Below are 22,406 nucleotides of genomic sequence, written 5' to 3'. Positions count from 1 at the left end.
ACTTTCAAAAGCTGATTGGGGTCAGATGTTCGCAGGCAAAGGGACGGCAGGAAAATGGTAAGCCTTCAGGGATGAGATAACGAGAGGCCAGAGAAAATTTATTCCTGTCAGGGTGAAAGGAAAGGCTGGTAGGTACAGAGAATGCAGGATGACTAAAGAAATTGAGGGTTTCGCTAAGAAAAAGAAGGAAGCATATGTAAGGTATAGACAAGATAGATCATGTGAATCCTTAGGAGAGTATAAAGGAAGTAGGAGTATACTTAAGAGGGAAATCAGGAGGGCAAAAAGGGGACATGAGATAGTGTTGCCAAATAGAATGAAGGAGAATCTAAAGGGTTTTTACAAATCCAATAAGGACAAAAGGGTAACTAGCGAGAGAATAGGGCCCCTCAAAGATCAGCAAGGTGGCATTTGGGTGGAGCAGCAGAAAATGGGGAGATACTAAACAAGTATTTTGCATCAGTATTTACTGTGGAAATGGATATGGAAGGTATAGAATGTAGGGAAATAGATGGTGACACCTTGAAAAATGTTACCGAGGAGGAAGTGCTGGATGTCTTGAAATGCACAAAGGTGGATAAATCCCCAGGACCTGATCAGGTGTACCTGAGAACTCTGTGGGAAGCTAGAGAAGTGATTGCTGGGCCTCTTGCTGAGATATTTGTATCATTGATAGTCACAGGTGAGGTGCCGGAAGACTGGAGGTTGGCAAATGTGGTGCCACTGTTTAAGAAAGGTGGTAAGGACAAGCCAGGGAACTATAAACCAGTGAGCCTGATGTTGGTGGTGGGCAAGTTGTTGGAGGGAATCCTGAGGGACAGGATGTACATGTATTTGGAAAGGCAAGGACTGATGATAGTCAACATAGCTTTGTATGTGGGAAATCATGTCTCACAAACTTGATTGAGTTTTTTGAGGAAGTAACAAGAGGATTGATGAGGGCAGAGTGGTAGATGTGATCTATATGGACTTCAGTAAGGCATTCAACAAGGTTCCCCATGGAAGACTGGTTAGCAAGGTTAGATCTCATAGAGTACAGGGAGAACTAGCCATTTGGATACAGAACTGGCTCAAAGGTAGAAGACAGAGGGTGGTGGTGGAGGGTTGTTTTCTAGACTGGAGGCCTGTGACCACTGGAGTGCCACAAGGATTGGTGCTGGGTCCACTACTTTTTGTCATTTACATAAATGATTTGGATGTGAGCATAAGAGGTACAGTTAGTAAGTTTGCAGATGACACCAAAATTGGAGGTATAGTGTATCTCAGGTTACAACAGGATCTGGACCAGATGGGCCTGTGGGCTGAGAAGTGGCAGATGAAGTTTAATACAGATAAATGCAAGGTGCTGCATTTTGGGAAAGCAAATCTTAGCAGGACTTATACACTTAATGGTAAGGTCCTAGGGAGTGTTGCTGAATAAAGAGACCGTGGAGTGCAGGTTCATAGCTCCTTGAAAGTGGAATTGCAGGTAGAGTGAAGAAGGCATTTGGAATGCTTTCCTTTATTGGTCAGCGTATTGAGTACAGGAGTTGGGAGATCATGTTGTGGCTGTACATACAGGACAAGGGTTAGGCTACTGTTAAAGCATTGCATGCAATTTTAGTCTCCTGCCTATTGGAAAGATGTTGTGAAACTTGAAAGGGTTCAGAAAAGATTTACAAGGATGTTGCCAGGGTTAGAGGATTTGAGCTATAAGGAGAGGCTGAACAGGCTGGGGCTGTTTTCCCTGAAGTGTCGGAGGCTGAGGGGTGACCTTATAGAAGTTTACAAAATCATGAGAGGCATGGATAGGATAAATAGACAAAGTCTTTTCCCTGGGGTGGGGGCAGTCCAGAACTAGAGGACATAGGTTTAGGGTGAGAGGGGAAAGATATAAAAGAGACCTACGGGGCAACCTTTTCACACAGAGGGTGGTACATGTATGGAATGAGCTGCCAGAGGAAGTGGTGGAGGCTGATACAATGGTAACATTTAAAAGACATTTGGATGGGTATATGAATAGGAAGGGTTTGGAGGGATATGGGCCAGGTGCTGGCAGGTAGGACTTGATTGGGTTGGAATATCTGATCGGCATGGACGGGTTGGACCGAAGGGTCTGTTTCCATGCTGTACATCTCTATGACTATGACTCTATGAGTTCTATGAACTCCAATTCAAGACTGCTCTCTACTGACTTGATTCGCCTAATCAACGTGCATGTTAAAGTCTCCCGTGACTATGACTGCTCCATTCTTACATGCATCGTATATTTCTTGATTGATCGCCTGTGCCACTCTAGCATTACCATTGGATGGCCTATAGACTACTCCCACCAGTGACGTCTTCTCCTATTCCTGGTCTTCACCCAAATTGATTCAACATTTTGCTCCTTAGATCCTATATCATCCCTCCATATCACCCTAATGTCATCCTTAATTAAGAGCACGACCTTACTTCCATTACCTTCCTGACTATCTTTCCTAAAATTATCTGATCCCTTGGATATTTAATTCCCAGTCGTCACCACTCTGCAACCACATCTTTGTAATGCCAAATCATACCATCTTGTACTGATTTGCACAACAGGTTCATTGACTTTGCTTCCAATACTACTGGCATTCAGATAAAGTGCCCTTCTACTCATTGCTACATTCTAAAGGGACAATCTCCCTGTCTTTTACATGTCACCCAATTTTACTTTTTTTCTTTTCTAACTTTTGCTCTGGTCTCTGCATTGCTTTTTTCTGCCTGGACTCGCATCATCTTGCCATCCTTCTTCTCAGTCTCTCTGCTCATTGCATCTACTTTTACACCAACTGCTGAACCTTCTGACCTGACGCTCTGGTTCCCACCTCCCTGCTGACCTAGTTTAAAGCTTCCCTAATAGCTCTGGAATCCTGCCCATTAGGATATTGGTTCCCCCCACGACCCACACCCGAGTTCAGGTGTTACCTGTCCCTTTTGTACAGGTCATACCTTCCCCAGAAGAGAATCCAATGATCCACAAATCTGTAACCCTGTCCAGCCATGCATTTGTCTGCTGTATCTTCCTATTCTTGCCCTCACTAGCATGTTACACATGCAGCAACCCAGAGATTACTACCTTTGAGGTTCTTTTTAGCTTCCTTCCTAACTCCCTAAATTCACTTTACACGATCTCAATCACCTTTCCTAGCTATGTCAATGGTATTAACATGTACCAATGATTTTGGCTGTTCACACTCCCCTTTAAGAATGCCGTAGACTTGATCCGAGACATCCCCAACCCTGGCATCCGGGAAGCAACATACCATCCAGAAGTATTGTTCACATCCACAGAATATCCTGTCTGCTCCCCTGAAATGCCCTCTCTTGCTCTCCTCTTCTCCCCCCTTTCCTTCTGAGCCACAGGTCCAGACACCGTGCCAGAGGCCTAGCTACTGTGGCTTTCCCCTGGTAGGTCACCCCACACCCCCCCAACAATATCCAAGATTGTACACAGGGTGACCACTGTATCTGCGGAGTTGGTTTCTGCGATTTCAGTTACACCTGGCCCAAACATATTACATGGAACATTCCAGAACCAGGGGGCTGCCAAGGAGGTAAATTTTCCATTTAAATGAACAGGCTCACGACTATCCGTGGCTTCAGGCTTCTGCAGTAGGTCTTGGAACGTATCCCTTGTGGTTATAGGGGTGAGGTGGGGGAACTCCTGTACTTGTTAGAGGGTAAAGGCCACAGGGGATCCCTGCACTGACTGCCTATTCAGTTTCCCTCTCCTGATGGTCACCCAGCTACCTTCATCTTGTAACCTAGGTGTGACTATCTTTCTGTAACTCCTCTCTGTCAACCCTCAACCTCCCGAATAATTCAGCTCCAACTCCCTAATGCATGCTGTGAGGAACTGCAGCTGGGTGCACTTCTCGCAAGTAAAGTCAGCAGGGACTGTGGTAGTGACCCTGACCTCCCACATCCTGCACAAGAAGCATGCCAGTGCTCTAGCCTCCATCCCTAGTGTTCTGAAAAAAAAAGAGAGAAATCAAAACCTTACCTGAGCTTCACTGCAGCCCCCTCCGCTCCCCCTCCACCCCCACCCCCGCCAACAGTGTCTCCCCACTCGATGCCTCTGGAAGGGGACTAATATACTGGCAAGGAAATTTGCTAGAACTGCTTGGGAGGATTTAAACTAGTAAGGTGGGGGGCGGGGGAACCTAGGGAGATAGTGAGGAAAGAGATCAATCTGAGACTGGTACAGTTGAGAACAGAAGTGAATTAAACAAACAGTCAGAACAGGCAGGGACAAGGTAGGACTAATAAACTGCATTTATTTCAATGCAAGGGGCCTAACAGGGAAGGCAGATGAACTCAGGGTATGGTTAGGAACATGGGACTGGGATATCATAGCAATTACAGAAACATGGCTCAGGGATGGGCAGGACTGGCAGCATAATGTTCCAGGATACAAATGCTACATGAAGGATAGAAAGGCAGGCAAGAGAGGAGGGGGTGTGGCATTTTTGATAAGGGATAGCATGACAGCTGTGCTGAGGGAAGATATTCCTGGAAACATATCCAGGGAGGTTATTTGGGTGGAACTGAGAAATAAGAAAGGGATGATCACCTTATTGGGATTGTATTATAGACCCCCTAATAGTCAGAGGGAAATTGAAAAACAAACTTGTAAGGAGATCTGTTATGAAACTTGAAAGGGTTCAGAAAAGATTTACACGGATGTTGCCAGGGTTGGAGGATCTGACCTACAGGGAGAGGCTGAACAGGCTGGGGCTGTTTTCCCCGGAGCGCGGAGGCTAGGGGGGTGACCTTATAGAGGTTTACAAAACTGTGAGGGGCAGGGATAGGATAAATAGACAAAGTCTGTTCCCTGGGGTCGGCAAGTCCAGAACTAGAGGGCATAGGTTTAGTGTGAGAGGGGAAAGATATAGGAGAGACCCAAGGGGCAACTTTTTCACGCAGAGGGTGGTATGTATATGGAATGAGCTGCCAGAGGATGTGGAAGAGGCTGGTACAATTGCAACATTTAAGAGGCACAGATGAATAGGAAGGGTTTGGAGGGATATGGGCCGGGTGCTGGCAGGTGGGACTAGATTGGGTTGGGATATCTGGTCGGCATGAACGGGTTGGACCGAAAGGTCTGTTTCCATGCTGTACATCTCTATGACTCTATGAGATCTCAGCTACCTGTAAGAATAATAGGGTAGTTATGGTAGGGGATTTTAACTTTCCAAACATTGACTGGGACTACCATACTTTTAAAGGTTTAGATGGAGAGGAATTTCTTAGTGCGAACAAGACAACTTTCTGTTTCAGTACGTGGATGTACCTACTAGAGAAGGTGCAAAACTTGACCTACTCTTGGCAAATAAGGCAGGGCAGGTGACTGAGGTGTCAGTGGGGGAGCACTTTGGGGCCAGCGACCATAATTCCATTAGATTTAAAATCGTGATGGAAAAGGATGGACCAGATCTAAAAGTTGAAGTTCTAAATGGGAGAAAGGCCAAATCTGACGGTATTAGGCAAGAACTTTTGAAAGCTGATTGGAAGCAGATGTTCGCAGGTAAAAGGGACAGCTGGAAAATGGGAAGCCTTCAGAAATGAGATATCAAGGATCCAGAGAAAGTATATTCCTATCAGTGAAAGGGAAGGCTGGTAGGTATAGGGAATGGTGGATGACTAAAGAAATTGAGAGTTTGGTTAAGGAAAAAAAGGAAGCATATGTCAGGTATAGATAGGATAGATCGAGTGAATCCTTAGAAGACTATAAAGGAAGTAGGAGTATTACTTAAGAGAGAAATCAGGAGGGCAAAAAGGGCACATTAGATAGCGTTGTCAAATAGAATTAAGGAGAATCTAAAGGGTTTTTACAAATATATTAAGGACAAAAGGATAACTAGGGAGAGAATAGGGCCCCTCAAAGATCAGCAAGGCAGCCTTTATGTGGACCCACAGAAAATGGGGGAGGTACTAAATGAATATTTCGCATCAGTATTTACAGTGAAAAAGGATATGGAAGATATAGACTGTAGGGAAATAGATGGTGACATCTTGCAAAATGTCCAGATTACAGAGGAGTAAGTGCTGGATGTCTTGAAACGATTAAAGGTGGATAAATTCCCAGGACCTGATCAGGTGTACCCGATAACTCTGTGAGAAGCTAGAGAAGTGATTGCTGGGCCTCTTGCTGAGATATTTGTATCATTGATAGCCACAGGTGAGGTGCCAGAACATTGGAGGTTGGAAAACGTGATGCCACTGTTTAAGAAGGGTGGTAAAGACAAGCCAGGGATGTATAGACCGGTGAGCCTGACCTCAGTGGTGGGCAAGCTGTTGGAGGGAATCCTGAGGGACAAGATGTACATGTATTTCGAAAGGCAACGACTGATTTAGTCAACATGGCTTTGTGCATGGGAAATCATGTCTCACAAACTTGACTGAGTTTTTTGAGGAAGTAACAAGAGGATTGATGAGGGCAAAGCGGTAGATGTGATCTATATGGACTTCAGTAAGGCATTCAACAAGGTTCCCCATGGGAGGCTGATTAGCAAGGTTAAATCTCATGGAATAAAGGGAGAACTAGCTACTTGCATACGGAACTGGCTCAAAAGGTAGAGGACAGAGGGTGGTGGTGGAGGGTTATTTTTCAGACTGGAGGCCTGTGACCAGTGAAGTGCCACAAGGATCGGTGCTGGGCCCTCTGCTTTTTGTCATTTACATAAATGATTTGGATGCAAGCATAAGAGGTACAGTTAATAAGTTTGCAGATGACACCAAAATTGGAGGTGTAGTGGACAGTGAAGAGGGTTACCTCAGATTACAACAGGATCTGGGCCAGATGGGCCAATGGGCTGAGAAGTGGCAGGTGGAGTTTAATTCAGATAAATGAGAGATGCTGCATTTTGAGAAAGCAAATCTTAGCAGGACTTATACACTTAATGGTAAGGTCCTAGGGAGTATTGCTGAACAAAGAGACCTTGGAGTGCAGGTTCATAGCTCCTTGAAAGTGGAGTTGCAGGTAGATAGGATAGTGAAGAAGGCATTTGGTGTGTTTTCTTTTATTGGTCAGCGTATTGAGTACAGGAGTTGAGAGGTCATGTTGTGGCTGTACAGGACATTGGTTAGGCCACACTGTTGGAATATAGCGTGCAATTCTGGTCTCCTACCTATCGGAAAGATGTTGTGAAACTTGAAAGGGTTCAGAAAAGATTTCCAAGGCTGTTGCCAGAGTTGGAGGATTTGAGCTATAGGGAGAGACCGAACAGGCTGGGGCTGTTTTCCCTGGTGTGTCGGAGGCTGAGTGACCTTATAGAAGTTTATAAAATTATGAGGGCCGTGGATAGAATAAATAGACAAAGTCTTTTCCCTGGGGTCAAGGAGTCCAGAACTAGAGGGCATAGGTTTAGGATGAGAGGGGAAAGATATAAAAGAGACCGAAGGGGCAACCTTTTTACTCAGAGGGTATGGAATGAGCTGCCAGAGGATGTGGTGGAGGCTGGTACAATTCAGCATTTAAGAGGCATTTGGATGGGTATATGAATAGGAAGCAGTTGGAGGGATATGGGCCGGGTGCTGGCAGGTGGGACTAGATTGGGTTGGGATATCTGGTCGGCATGGACAGGTTGGACCGAAGGGTCTGTTTCCATGCTGTACATCTCTATGACTCTACACTTTTCCTCACACAGCATTACTCCTCAGCCTGGCCACTCAGATGAAAAATCTTTCAGGTCCTCCTTGAAGTGACCTTTTTTTGGATTACAGGAGGTGAGGGACACTATTGAATATCTGATGTCCAACTAGGAATGTTTAATAACTCATCTGAGAAACAAGTATTTGACTGTGTAGGATTTTCTCAGCACTGCAGTCTAAAGTCAGCTGAAATCACGTATTCATTTCTCTGGATTTGGGGTTGAACTTCTGACTTGAGAGAATGTTGTCTCCTTAACATGGAGCTGAAATGACTGAAGAGTGATCAATTCAATTGCGTTGCCCCATTGTGGATTGAAATTCAATATAAATTAAAGGAACAAGTTTTGAATAGCTATGAAAATAAAGGAAATGCTGGAATAGCTGATGTCTAATTAAGAAGTTACCAAGTTTTATTTCCTCTCCTACCCTTCAGAAGCATGCATAATCTCAACATTCCTGACATTCTAGTACTTTACTGAATTGGCATGTATTTTTGTAAAGCTTAGTTGCAATTCCAAACTCTGGAATAGAATGGTTTGATTGGATTTGTAGCACAAAACACAAAATGGCTTTGAAGCTGCATATGCAAAATAATTTAATGGATGATCAGCACATTTCATTCAATAACTACTTCATTAAAAAAAAGCTCAGTCACAGGTCATTTTGATACATAGAATTGCAGTTCTCTGAGATTCTAGATTCAAAAAAGATACAAAGTCAGTAGGTAGTACAGAATTCCAGACTTGAAAATATATTTGACCTATACATAATGTTTACAAGAAATTCAAGGCATGTGAGAATTAGTGTTCACTTAAATGACATTTTATTTAAAAGAACACCAAAAACAAAGTATATGTACAATGCAGTGAGACTAAAAGGGAAAACATGATTACACACTCAAACTTTCAACAACAGCTGAAGTCAGTTTTCAACCAAGGGTTACTGCCATTAAAACACTGCTGTATCATTTGTTTGAGATTTTGTTCCTTTGGACATTCTTGCAAACTGTAAACTGCTCATCCCTACAGAGGCATTTGGCCAAAAACTTCAGTTTCACATCTTAGGAGATCCAAATAAACACAAATACAAAAATAAAATTCTTTGTTTAATTTTAAGGCTAAGAAATGGCATCAAATTTAACATTAGGATAAATCAAAAGATTATTTGATCAAGCAGCTGAAATGATCAGCTGGGACTTTTTCTCACCAAATGTATAAAGGTGAGTGAACGAAGAGCCATATTGGACTCAAAATGTTAACTCTTGCTCTCTCCACAGATGTTGCTCAACTTACTAAGTGCACTTGCACTTTGTTCTTATTTCAGACCTCCAGCTGTCATTTTAAAAAATTTAACTTTAGTGCTCAGGCAAGAATGACTTCAATATATCCTTCAGGAAACAATTCAAAGCAAAATGAGCCGCCTCTTGCAGGGAATACTGAGGAAAGCTAGATACTTCCAAGTCACTGAATAGGCAGTGATAAGTCTCAAAACTTTAAAACAGAAAACCATTTAATAGGCTCTATTTTGCCAGATGACATCCATTGTTCTTAGCAAATAGCAAATGTCTACTAGCTACAGAAACGAAACCGTATAAAACAAGAAGAGGATAGGGAAAAAATATAATTATTGCTCAAAATAAATTTGACCAGACAGAAAAACATGTTCAATTCCTCCTAATTTACGACACACACTCCCTTCACTGGTACAACTGTCCCATTTGGCTTAAGTATGCAATTGAACACATCTTTCAAGTCATCTATTGCCTTTTCACATACTCACACAGAAACCAAACCTTGTTCTTACAAGTATCATGATAATAGTAAAAACAGACTATTTTCAATTCCATCATTTGATTTAAAAATCACTTCTTTAAAAAAAAATGCCAAAATTTGCATAATGTATCTCCAGAAATTAAAGAAAGGAGTGGAAGATTCCTCTGGTTCACTATTGGGTGAAACTTGGTACAGGGATCCAAGGCACCTTTCAGAGGCCAGAAGAAGTACTACTTCTCCTCCTGGTCCACAAGAAAATGTATATAATGTTTTTTTGGAAATTACCTGTTCTTCCTGTGACCAGGATGCGGTTAGGTAGGTTGCACACTCAGTTGGTTGCTGTCAATCAATTAAAATGGCATGTCATTCAGTAAACATCAGGATATAGCTTTGCCATTTATGTTAGGCTTCCACTCCTCTGGGGCCTGCAGCCACATGCTTATACCGGTGTTGAACCAGATTACCAAAACTGGGATCACAGACCAAACACTATGCCCACTGCCCCGATCCTAAATCTTAATTGCCCTTCCTACACAGTTGAAAAATGTGTTGCTGGAAAAGCGCAGCAGGTCAGGCAGCATCCAAGGAGCAGGAGAATCAACGTTTCGGGCATATGCCTGACCTGCTGCGCTTTTCCAGCAACACATTTTTCAGCTCTGATCTCCAGCATCTACAGTCCTCACTTCATTCCTACACAGTACCTGCTAAGACAAATGGATTGAAATGTTAGTAACTGCTGTTGAAGGATCATAGAATTGATCACTGATGTTAACATACAAGCTCAAGAATACATATTTAGTATACTGAAAGGGATAGTTAATTGTACTTTTTTAGACGGCCATCATCCAGTACCAACATCTTAGTTTGTTCGAATACAGACAAGCTAGATAAATCAATAATATTTGACTCATGAACCTGCATATGTAGAGCTGAAGTGTTTCCCCAGTTTTAAGTGCCATAACATCAGACATGATGGTTTGTGAACTTAAATGACACAGATTCTGAGAATTATGCTATATTTATGAGCAGGTCTACCAAAACAGGTAATACACCTTTGATACAAAGAATTAAAATTTATATACATCAATCCCACTAAAAAAGATGAGTCAGTCACATCGATCATTTTGAAAATGTAAGTGAAACTGCAAGTGTAATTGTAGCAGCTTGTTTGCAAATCAGGACATTATCTATAGTTTTACATAGGTGTGCAGCAAGAGCAGCATGGTGGCTCAGCAGTTACCACTGCTACCTGACAGCACCAGGGACCTGGGTTTGATTCCAGCCTCGGGCAAATGTCTGTCTGGACTTTCTACATTCTCCCTGCGTATGCGTGAGTTTCCTCCGGGTGCTGCATTTTCTTCCCACAGTCCAAAGATGTGCAGGTTGGGTGGATTGGCCATGCTAAATTGCCCTGTAGTGTCCAGGAATATGCTGGCTAGGTGGATAAGTCATGGGAAATGCAGGGCTATAGGATAAGTGGTGGTGGATCTGGGTGGGATGCTCTTCGGAAGGCCTGTGTGGACTTGATAGGCTGAATGGCCTGCTTCCACGCTGTACATATTCAAAAAAGCATTTTGATTACAAAGACAAACTTACAAGAAACATGTTTTTTAAAAAAATGTAGCTATTCTCCTAATGGCTGAATTGGTCATAACATATGCTGTTATCAAAATTCAAAATCTTAAGACTGTTCTAACATTCAGCTAAGCGATCAGTAAGAGAATTCCATCATTACGCTAGAAAGAGAAAAACATTTCTTTTCAACTTTCATATACCTTTCACAGGGAAACCCGACGGCAAAAGACCTGGTCATCAGGTGTGAGGTACTGTCGGTATTGCTGCGTGTGGCACAGTTCTGGCCCATTAACCTGCGCTTTAACAGTAACCCGAGCCATCCGCAACTTCATCTGGAAGTGGAAGATGGCCCATGTCCACAAGGACAACATGTACAAAGCTCTGGTTGGGGGTAGGCCTGCATAGCCACATCCTGATAGTTACTTTTGTGTGCAGCTGCATCAAGCTATGCATACACTGTCAGTGTGCAAACACCAAGGGTTACTACATACAGAGGTTGCTGGTCTTGCTAAGGATGCGTCTGGCCTCGTCGCTGCAGAATGGTCCAAGTAATTGGACCGTTCTGTATCACCTGTCCTTTGCAGAAAAATCTGCAGATAAAAACACATTTGATCTTAAGTCCCTCAGGAAGTAATCAGCATGTAGCTTCTTCAAGACCTCATGGGAAGAGAGAGAGTGGATCATGTTGTTTGGTTCCCTAAGCAAACTCTCAAAGTCATTTGTCAGAATGCCTGATCACAGAACTATCCAACAAGTACCAAGACATAGCTTAACTGACGAGGAGAAATTGAGGATTGCAGATGCTGGAGACCAGAGTTGAAAAATGTGGTGCTGGAGAAACACAGCAGGCCAGGCAGCATCCGAAGAGCAGGAGAATCGACGTTTTGGGCATAAGCCCTTCTTCAGGAATTCCTGAAGGGCTTATGCCCGAAACATCGATTCTCCTGCTCCTCGGATGCTGCCTGGCCTGCTGTGTTTCTCCAGCACCATAGCTTAACTGATGACAAGACTCAGGTAACGGCTGTCTGGTGGTGTTTTTTTTAAGTCGCGGTATAGTCCAGTTATTGTTTTTTTAACGGCTCAAATTTAAAGTTATTTTTAAGCGCCTAGCGGACCCGGAAGCTGGTGTCGCGCTAGCTTACCTGGGAAGGTTTTTTTTCTTATAAAAGCGCGCAGGCGAGGAACCCGAGGCACTACAGGGGTAGAGCCTCCCACCCACCCTCCTCCTCTAACATAATAATACGACCCGTTGTGATAAGCAGGTAAGTGCTGCATTTTGCTTGTTTGTTTCTTTAGATCTAGTTTTTAAAGTTTACCTTTTAGAGGGATGGCAGCGAAGGCAGTGCAATGTTCCTCTTGCAACATGTATGAGGTGAGAGAAGCCATTAGCGTCCCTCCTGATTACACTTGCAAGAGGTGCACCCATCTCCAGCTCCTCCAAGACCGTGTTAGGGAACTGGAGCTGGAGTTGGATGAACTGCAGATCATTCGGGAAGCAGAGGTGGTCATAGATCAGAGCTTTAGGGAAGTAGTTACTCCGAAAGTTATAGAGAGATGGGTGACAGTGAGGGGGAGTGGGAGGAAGCAGCCAGTGTAGGGGCCCCTTGCGGTCATTCCCCTCAAGAACAAGTATACCGTTTTGGATACTTGTGGGGGGGGATGACTTACCAGGGGTAAGCAATGAGGTTCAGGCCTCTGACACGGAGCCTGTCCCCGTTGCTCAGAAGGGAAGGGTGGTGAAAGGTAGAGCGATAGTTATTGGGGACTCAATAGTGAGGGGCATAGATAGGCGGATTAGCGGGGGCGACAGAGACTCACGATTGGTATGTTGCCTCCCAGGTGCAAGGGTACGTGATGTTTCTGATCGTGTTTTCCGGGTCCTTAAGGGGGAGGGGGAGCAGCCCCAGATCGTGGTCCACGTTGGCACCAACGACATAGGTAGGAAGAGGGGTGAGGATGTTAGACAGGCTTTCAGGGAGCTAGGTTGGAAGCTCAGAGCTAGAACGAACAGAGTTGTTGTCTCTGGTTTGTTACCCATGCCACGTGATAGAGAGTCGAGAAATAGGAAGAGAGAGGAGTTAAATGCGTGGCTACAGGGGTGGTGCAGGAGGAGGGATTCCGATATTTGGATAACTGGGGTTCTTTCTGGGGAAGGTGGGATCTCTATAAACAGGATGGTCTACACCTGAACCTGAGGGGCACCAGTATCCTTGGGGGGGGGTTTGCTAGTGCTCTTTGGGAGGGTTTAAACTAACTCTGCAGGGGCATGGGAACCTGGATTGTAGCTTTAGGGTACAGGACCTTGAGTGTAGGGAGGTTAGGAATATGGCATCGATCTCGAAGGAGGGTGCCTGTAAACAGGAATGTGGCTTGAAGTGTGTATACTTCAATGCCAGAAGTATAAGAAATAAGGTAGGTGAGCTTGCAGCATGGGTTGGTACCTGGGACTTCGATGTTGTGGCCATTACAGAGACGTGGGTAGAACAGGGACAGGAATGGCTGTTGCGGGTTCCAGGGTTTAAATGTTTTAGTAGGGTTAAAGATGGGGGTAAAAGAGGGGGAGGTGTGGCATTGCTTGTCAAGGATAGTATTACAGCAGTAGAAAGGGTGATGGAGGAAGACTTGCCATCTGAGGTAGTTTGGGCAGAGGTTAGAAATAGGAAAGGTGAGGTCACCCTGTTAGGAGTTTTCTACAGGCCTCCTAATAGTCCGAGAGAAGTAGAGGAAAGTATTGCGAGGATGATTCAGGAGAAGAGTGAAAGTAGCAGGGTGGTTGTTATGGGGGACTTTAACTTCCCAGCTATTGACTGGGAAAGCTATAGCTCGAGTTCGTTAAATGGGTCGGTGTTTGTCCAATGTGTGCAGGAGGGTTTCCTGACACAATATGTAGACAGGCCAACAAGAGGTGAGGCTATACTGGATTTGGTTCTAGGTAATGAACCAGGCCAGGTGTTAGACTTGGAGGGAGGTGAGCACTTCGGGGGCAGTGACCACAACTCGGTGACTTTTACTCTCGTGATGGAGAGGGATAAGTGTGCACTGCAGGGCAACAGTTATAGCTGGGGGCAGGGAAATTATGATGCAGTGAGGCATGACTTAGGATGCGTGGATTGGAAAAATAGGCTTGAAGGGAAGAACACAAATGATATGTGGAGATTGTTCAAGGAACAGCTAATGGGTGTCCTTGATAAGTATATACCAGTCAGGCAGGGAGTAAAGGGTCTTGTGAGGGAGCCGTGGTTTAACAAGAAATTGGAATCCCTTGTGAAAGGGAAGAGGGTGGCCCATGTAAAGATGAGGCGTGAAGGTTCAGTTGGGGTGATTGAGAGTTATAAGGTAGCCAGGAAGGATCTAAAGAGAGAGCTAAGAGCAGCGAGAAGGGGACATGAAAAGTCCTTAGTTGGTAGGATTAGGGAAAACCCAAAGGCTTTCTATAGGTATGTCAGGAAGAAAAGGATGACTAGGGTAGGTATTGGTCCAGTCAAGGATAGTAGTGGAAAGTTGTGTGTGGAGGCGGAGGAGATCGGTGAGACACTAAATCAATATTTTTCGTCAGTATTCACTCAGGAACAGGACATTGTTGCCGATGTGAATACTGAGTCACAATTAATTAGAATGGACGGCTTTGAGATATGTAGGGAAGAGGTGTTGGAAATTCTGGAAAGGATGAAAATAGATAAGTCCCCTGGGCCTGATGGCATTTATCCTAGGATCATCTGGGAAGCTAGGGAGGAGATAGCGGAGCCATTGGCCTTGACTTTTATGTCGTCGTTGTCTAAGGTAATAGTGCCAGAAGACTGGAGGATAGCGAATGTGGTCCCCTTGTTCAAGAAGGGGAGCAGGGATAGCCTGAGTAACTATAGGCCAGTGAGTCTCACTTCTGTTGTGGGCAAAGTCTTAGAGAGAATTGTAAGGGATAGGATTTATGAACATCTGGATAGGAATAATGTGATCAAGGATAGTCAGCATGGTTTTGTGAAGGGCAGGTCGTGCCTCACAAACCTTATTGAATTCTTTGAGAAGGTGACCAAGGAAGTGGACGAGGGTAAAGCAGTAGATGTGGTGTATATGGATTTTAGCAAGGCGTTCGATAAGGTACCCCATGGCAGGCTAATGCAAAAACTACGGAGGTATGGCATTGAGGGTGCATTAGAGGTTTGGATTAGGAATTGGCTGGCTGGAAGGAGACAGAGGGTAGTAGTTGATGGTATAGGTTCATCTTGGAGCGCAGTTACTAGCGGTGTTCCACAAGGATCTGTTTTGGGACCATTGCTGTTTGTCATTTTTATAAATGACCTGGAGGAGGGGCCTGAAGGCTGGGTGAGCAAGTTTGCGGATGACACGAAAGTCGGTGGAGTTGTGGACAGCGAAGAAGGATGTGGCAGGTTACAGCGGGATATAGATAAGTTGCAGAGCTGGGCAGAAAGGTGGCAAATGGAATTCAATGTAGCTAAGTGTGAAGTCATTCACTTTGGTAGGAGTAACAAGAAGATGGATTACTGGGCTAATGGTAGACTACTTGGTAGTGTGGATGAGCAGAGGGATCTTGGTGTCCATGTACACAGATCTTTGAAAGTTGCCACCCAAGTAAATAGTGCTGTGAAGAAGGCATATGGTGTACTGGGCTTTATTGGTAGAGGAATTGAGTTCCGGAGTCCTGAGGTCATGTTGCAGTTGTATAAGACTCTGGTGCGGCCTCATCTGGAGTATTGTGTGCAGTTTTGGTCACCATATTATAGGAAGGATGTAGAGGCATTGGAACGAGTGCAGAGGAGGTTTTCCAGGATGTTGCCTGGCATGGTAGGAAGATCGTATGAGGAAAGGCTGAGGCACTTGGGGCTTTTCTCATTGGAGAAAAGAAGGTTTAGGGGAGATTTGATAGAGGTGTACAAGATGATTAGGGGTTTAGATAGGGTTGACAGTGAGAACCTTTTTCCGCTAATGAAGTCAGCTGTTACGAGGGGACACAGCTTTAAATTGAGGGGTGGTAGGTATAGGACAGATGTTAGGGGTAGATCTTTTACTCAGCGGGTTGTGAGTTCATGGAATGCCCTGCCAGTAGCAGTGGTGGACTCTCCCTCTTTACGGTCATTTAAGCGGGCATTGGACAAGCATATGGAGGTTATTGGGCTAGTGTAGGTTAGGTAGGCTTCGATCGACGCAACATCGAGGGCCGAAGGGCCTGTACTGCGCTGTATTTTTCTATGTTCTAAGAAAGGAACTACTCGTCAGATTCTTCACGCACACCCAATTCCTCTGCGCCACCACACATGGCCCTCAAAGTGGCTGTGCTGAAGTGACCATCATTAATCTCCTTCAGGGATGTGCCTTTGCAAAGGAGGTCTAGAAAGAGGTATTTATCAATGTTTGTCCCAACCGATGCTGTTAAACAGAGCTCTGTGCTCAACAGGTTGTTCCCTGAGACACGCACCAAGATAAACATGAGGACCATCAACTTGGTGATCTCTTTGGTCTGCCTAAAATCTGTTGGTCTTCCAATGTAAGGAGGAGATGACTTTGACCAAGAGTTGCACATTGGCACATTCCAATGTCCAGAACTCCATGCCTAGGGTTGCATGAAAGCGTGGACATCAAGATGTAGAGGGGGAAAACATCCATCTAGGGTCTTTCTACCCAAGTAGAAAGAGGGTCAGTTCAAAAGATTTGAGTCAGATCCCCTTGTTGCCTTAAAGTGAACATAAATAGTTTCCTGCACGAGTAAAAAATGCCTTTTATTTGCAAATGTAGAGGAGCTCTGAGAAATGACAAAGTTCCAGTCGTTTTTGTATTTTTCACTGCAACAACTGTATAGGTATGATTTAGAACCTTTGTATGCACGTAGATGATTTTTTTTTGACAAAAGTATATTTTTTAAATTTTAAAAATAAATTGAGGGGGACATCCTGGAGATACACTTGCTCACCAGCAGTGAATTGAGCTAATTAGGGAACTTGATTTTTAAAAGTGTTGCTCTTGAAGTTACACAAAACAAAAGAAAGAATTGAAGTATGTATGAAACCTGGTTTTCACAAACAATTTGCCAATATCTATTCCCCAGACTATTTTGATGGTATATCACTGGATCACTACAGAACGGAATCTCAGTCACTTTAAGTTAAGCAAAAGATACAGCCGCAGAAAAGGATTCATGATTAAATAAAAAACATTCTTTCGGTTAGAAAAATGTCCTGAATCCACCTTTAAGTATGTGAGACATGAACTGAACTCTACAAGCGGAAATAGAAATCAGCTAATGAATGTTACTTAAAGTTCCTCCACCAAGTTTCTCAGTGTCTCGCAGCCTTGCAGATCTTGTCATAAACCTCAGGGAATGCATCTTTGGAATTCAGCTGCTCCCTCAGCTTGTGATACAAAGAGCCATCAAACATCTCCCAGAATTCTTCTCGGGTCAAATAGCAATCAGCGTACAACATCTGAAAACTGACAGGAAGAGAAAACCAAAACATTGTTTAACCTTTCAAAATGTACATTTTCAGGGAATTTCCTGCTTATGATTTACCAAATTTGTGCTTCTCACACAAACAAAATGGAAGTGTCAAGGTAATTGTAGCAGCAAAATTACCATAATCTTAAGTATAAAGTCAAAGATACCAAATCTGAATCAGTATTCATTCCTGTCTTCAGTAATCAATAATAGTGGAACAGAAAGAGCAGAGCCTATACTATTCAATCAATCCCAGTTACAGACTGCATCAGCATAGGAATAAGTTTACTCTGTGGTCAACTGGTTTATCAACAGGCAAAAGCAAAGAACAGGGCAGGCCTAAACATATCTGTTCAAGTGGTCAGATGTTCAGTCTGTATTACTAACACTATTTGTTGGCTGCGAGTATGTTTTGGCTATGAGGGTGATGACAGGAGAGAAGGGGAAGAGACAGAGACTACATGCATCTGACAACATTTAAAAGCGATCCACACCTTGAAAAGAGGAAGTGCATTCTTAGTAGAGAAGAGACTCCCAAGTTCTTATGTTCTGTTATACTTACCCTGGACCAGATAAATGGACAGGAAGCAGGAGCTCCTGTTTCCCTGACTCCATGGAGAGGGCAACAAGTCACCCAACCATTCCAACAATATCTCCATCAACAGTGTTCACTGTGAGGGTCAATGAAAGGTGCTTAGCTCACAGAATATGTCTGCAATACTGAACAAATCTGCACAGTTGTTAAGGTAAAAATCGTTACGTCAATGAACTCTTTCCGGTGTCTGCAGCCATATTCGACAGACACCTACTACCTTTCATTCTCCTACAAGGGAGGCAGTGGTGTAGCGGCAATGTCACTGGAGTAGCAATCCAGAACTCCAGGCCAGTGTCTGGAGACATGGATTCAAATATAAATGGCTACTTGGTTGCCATTAGCAACAATGTCCACATGTGTAAAAACAAATCTGGAGGGAAGGCATTCTGCTATTATCTGGACTGGTCTGCATGTGACTCTGGACCCACGTCAATATGGCTGACTCTTAACTGCCCCTGGGCCTGGCCACCAATGCCGACATCCAGTGAGCAAATAATAAAAAAAAGCAGAGTCTAGGAGCACAGCAGGTCAAGCACATCAGGTCAGTTCCTGAAGGGCTTTTGCCAGAAACGTTGATTTTCCTGCTCCTCAAATGCTGCCTGGCCTGCTGTGCTTTGCCAGCACCACTCTAATCTAGACTCTGATTTCCAACATCTGCAGTCCTCACTTTTGCCTAATTAAAAAAAAAGCACCCCATTTCAAACTTTGAACAAAAATAATTGCCACACAATTGTAATCAACAGTGCTACACAGCTGCACGACATAATGATGATGGCCACACTTTCGAAATAGTTCCCATTGCTAGCAATAACACATTCTCCTCTCAAGTCAAAAACACATGTAAGATGTCACAGATTGTGACTGGAGAACAGAGATTTTGCCTGCATCTTTTTCTTCCCACACCGAATAAAATGTGCATTCCATTTTCAAGCAGGAGTCAAGTTGTGGCAGTGACAAATGGCAATGATTGCAGATGTCAGTTGCAGCATTTGTACACGTTTTAACCTCCTTGTGCTTCTTATCCATCTCATTCAAGGTGAGAAATTACAGCTCTTTTTAATAAGCATTCATATTTCTCTCTCTGTGTTCACACTAAAAAGTAACCCACATTCCTTGATACAAAGTCTCCATTCCAAGATCTTACTCTCTCCCATCTGAAGAATACAAGAAACACAAGCAGAAGTCGATCATTCGGCCCCTCAACCCTGCCATACCAGTCTATGGGGATGATCTGTCCTAGGCCTCAATTCCTCTTCCATGTCAATTCCTCAGAGCCTTCAACTCCTCCATATTTAAAAAAAATCTATATCCTCTTTTAATGCTTTTTATATTTTATTTATAAATGATCTAGCTTCCACAACTCTCTAGCATACAAAATCCCACTCATTCATTAACCTATGTGGGAGGAAATTCCTTGTGTCTCAGTTTTAGAATAAATCCTTTTATTCAGTAATTATGTCCCCAGTTCAAAATTCCCCCACTAGCATTTCCTTTACATTTACCCAAGACTGCTAGAATATTTTGTGTATCAATAAAATCACTCCTCGTGCATCTATTCGTTAATAAATGAAGATCTAACCTGTAGCCATTTTTAAATAAGTCAACTCCTTCATTCTAGGATTCAGCCAGTGAATCTCTGAATAGCCTCTAATGCCACTGTATCTTTTCTTAAATACGGGGATCAAAACTGTATACAGTACTGTAGTAATTGTAATGAGGTCAGCCTGCTGGACATCACAGAATAGTAGTTCCCTGATTGGGCCAGATTAACACCCCCAATCAGGGAGTCCTGGCTGACAGATAAGAGGAGGAGTGCTGACTCTGATGGGACTGGGCCAAAGTCAAGGACTTTCCACATGTAAATAAAGGGTGACTTGATGACAGGATACTTGCCTCTGTGGAGTTATTTCAAGTACCTCAAGTGTGACTTCATCAACACTCTGTACAGTTATAACAAACCTCCCTATTTTTAAACTCCAACCCCTTAGGAATAATGGCCAAAATCCATTTGCCTTCTTAATTACTTGATGCAGCTGCATGCTAACCTTGTGTTTCATGCACAAGAAAATCCAGATCCATCTGGACTGCAGGTTTTGTAGTCTCTCTCCATTTAAATAATGTGTACCTGTTGATTCTTCTGACCTCTCACCAAGTGCATGACCTCATACTTTCTTATATTGTCCCATCTTCTCTTCCTTGCTGCTCCCTCTCCTGCTGGAAGACAGCTTTACTAAACCAACTCTAAATGGATTAAGCTCTTTCTAATGTAGACAAAAGCAGTCTAAACTCTGTACAAAGTTGTTAGCAGTACTCAAATTATTTGTGGAATATAGAATATGCCCATTAAAAAGAGAGAGTTAGGTTAACTTTCAGCCTTAAATGACAGCCTCAAAACTAATCTATATGGAGAAGACAAGCACTTAAAATAGCAATCCTGGAGGTTTTGGTTTTGCCATTCCTGGCCAGATTCCTCACTGGGATACTGAGGCAATCTATGATTACAAAAGGTCCTGATACCACTGCAGAGTCCTTACGTTATTAAACAAATGCCCAGGGTGGCTATAGAGGAGACCAATCAAAAACAGCAGGGAGCATCGTTCCAAGACAGGACATTAAATGTATAATTTTATGAATGAAAACAGGAACAGCACAATCAAATTTCTAGACTCAAATGGTGTACAAAAGATTTTCAGTGGGCAGTTTAGAAATATGAAGCTCAATGTGGGCACTGCTTCCAATACAGAAAATCACCAGTAAACAATTTGCACTTAGTTTTGAAGGGTTACTGAACCTGAAATGTTAACTCTGCTTTCTCTCTGCCAGACCTGCTGTGTTTTTCCAGGATTTTTGATTTTGTTTCTGATTTCCAATATCTACAGTTCTTTGTTTTTTATTAAATAAACAGTATTTATCTATGAAACAGTCCTCTGAAAACATACATACACTTACTAAATTTATTTACTTCCAGCCTTTTGAGCATTAACCTCTGGCATTACTCACCTGTGTGAATTGCGCAAAAATTTCTCCAGCTGTCGTGTTGATGCCATGGCTTCAAACTGCTTGGCTCTAGGTTCTCCATAAGCTCCAACATCTGCATACAGTTCAGGCTCATCACCCTTTGGGTGAACCATACCCGGTAAGCTGGGTAAGTTGAAGGGACACAGCCAAAGTGGGTAAACCTGCAGAAATCAGGCAAAAAGAAGCAATACAATATTATTGTTGATAAAGCATTAAAAGAAAATATAAAATACCTTCCCCATGGTGTTATATTATGGGCACACAAATGCTAGGTTTCATGTATTTTATTTTTCCAATAAGAAACTTGCCAAAACTTTGTGACCACAGCTGGTGATAATACTGGACATGTCAGATCCCACAATGAAACTTGTTGACAGATTCTAAATTTAATTTTTGCAATAGGATACTGTGGTGATTAGACATTGAATGTATCCATACAAAGCTGCAAATAATCTTTAACAAAAGAATACAAGTTCATTACGCAAAAGAAAAAAAACTTATGATTACAGATCTTTCTGCTATATTGCACGTTTCGTTAGCATGATTTGGCTACAACACAATTGTGAAATTGTGGATGTTGTTTGGATAACAAAAATTTTCTACTGAATGGGTATAACGGTTTTCTATTAGCAATCTTCTACAGTGCTATTTTTTTATAGCAGTCTTCCACAGCACGTTTTTCTACAGCGCGAGGTTGCAGACGAACACAACTGTAGCATTATAGCAGAATGAGCTGTACATACATATACACACATTCAGATAGGATTTTAGAAAGATCTTAATGCAAAACAAAACAAAGTTTCAACTTGTTTCCCAGCAATATCCTTTTCAGTTATTTAATCCCAGAAATAAATGACTCCTATTTCAACTCTAATTTCTTACTTAACTGCTTACTTTCAGGTTTCCTAGGAATGCTGAGATGCTTTTACAAACTGCTACAGGTCATTGAGCTGAGACATTCTTTTAGTTCTGACAAATTGAAAAAACCTATACGAACTCTCACAATTTGAGAGACAAAACACACTGTTACCCTTCTGCTAGGGTGACTGTTATCCTGAACTGAAGACTTGATTCTTCTGAAATGATGACAAAAACTAAATCAGTGATCTGTGCAGATCATAAAACTCAACAATATAAACAACTAATCAAAATAACACAAGTATCCTGCCAGATACTTAATTGAATCACATGCTTTCTTAGAAATAACACATTTAGATCACTGTCCTAAATGACTTTCGGAGCTCCAGAACCAAAATCTATCTGCCTCTAATAGTAATATACACCTTTATCGCATTAGCAAATTCCCAGAGAGTTATAAAGCAGTTAACTTACTTTAAATATA

General features: G+C 42.9%; 1 protein-coding gene across 1 annotated transcript in view; it reads right to left on the bottom strand.

The window, feature by feature from the left end:
- Nucleotides 1-8,239: 8,239 nt before the first annotated feature.
- dhcr24 (24-dehydrocholesterol reductase) overlaps nt 8,240-22,406 on the bottom strand; it is a 56,583-nt gene continuing 42,416 nt past the window's right edge. Inside the window, exons 8-9 of the mRNA XM_072574458.1 lie at nt 21,047-21,225; nt 8,240-17,447 (exon numbers count right to left, since the gene is read on the bottom strand). Coding sequence (XP_072430559.1) covers nt 17,294-17,447; nt 21,047-21,225 — 333 coding nt within the window. The 3' untranslated portion in view covers nt 8,240-17,293. The remainder of the gene's footprint in view (nt 17,448-21,046; nt 21,226-22,406) is intronic.

Source organism: Chiloscyllium punctatum, chromosome 7 (genome assembly GCF_047496795.1).
Source record: "Chiloscyllium punctatum isolate Juve2018m chromosome 7, sChiPun1.3, whole genome shotgun sequence".
In the NCBI taxonomy this organism is placed as follows: Eukaryota; Metazoa; Chordata; class Chondrichthyes; order Orectolobiformes; family Hemiscylliidae; genus Chiloscyllium; species Chiloscyllium punctatum.
This window is presented reverse-complemented; position numbering and strand designations above follow the sequence as displayed.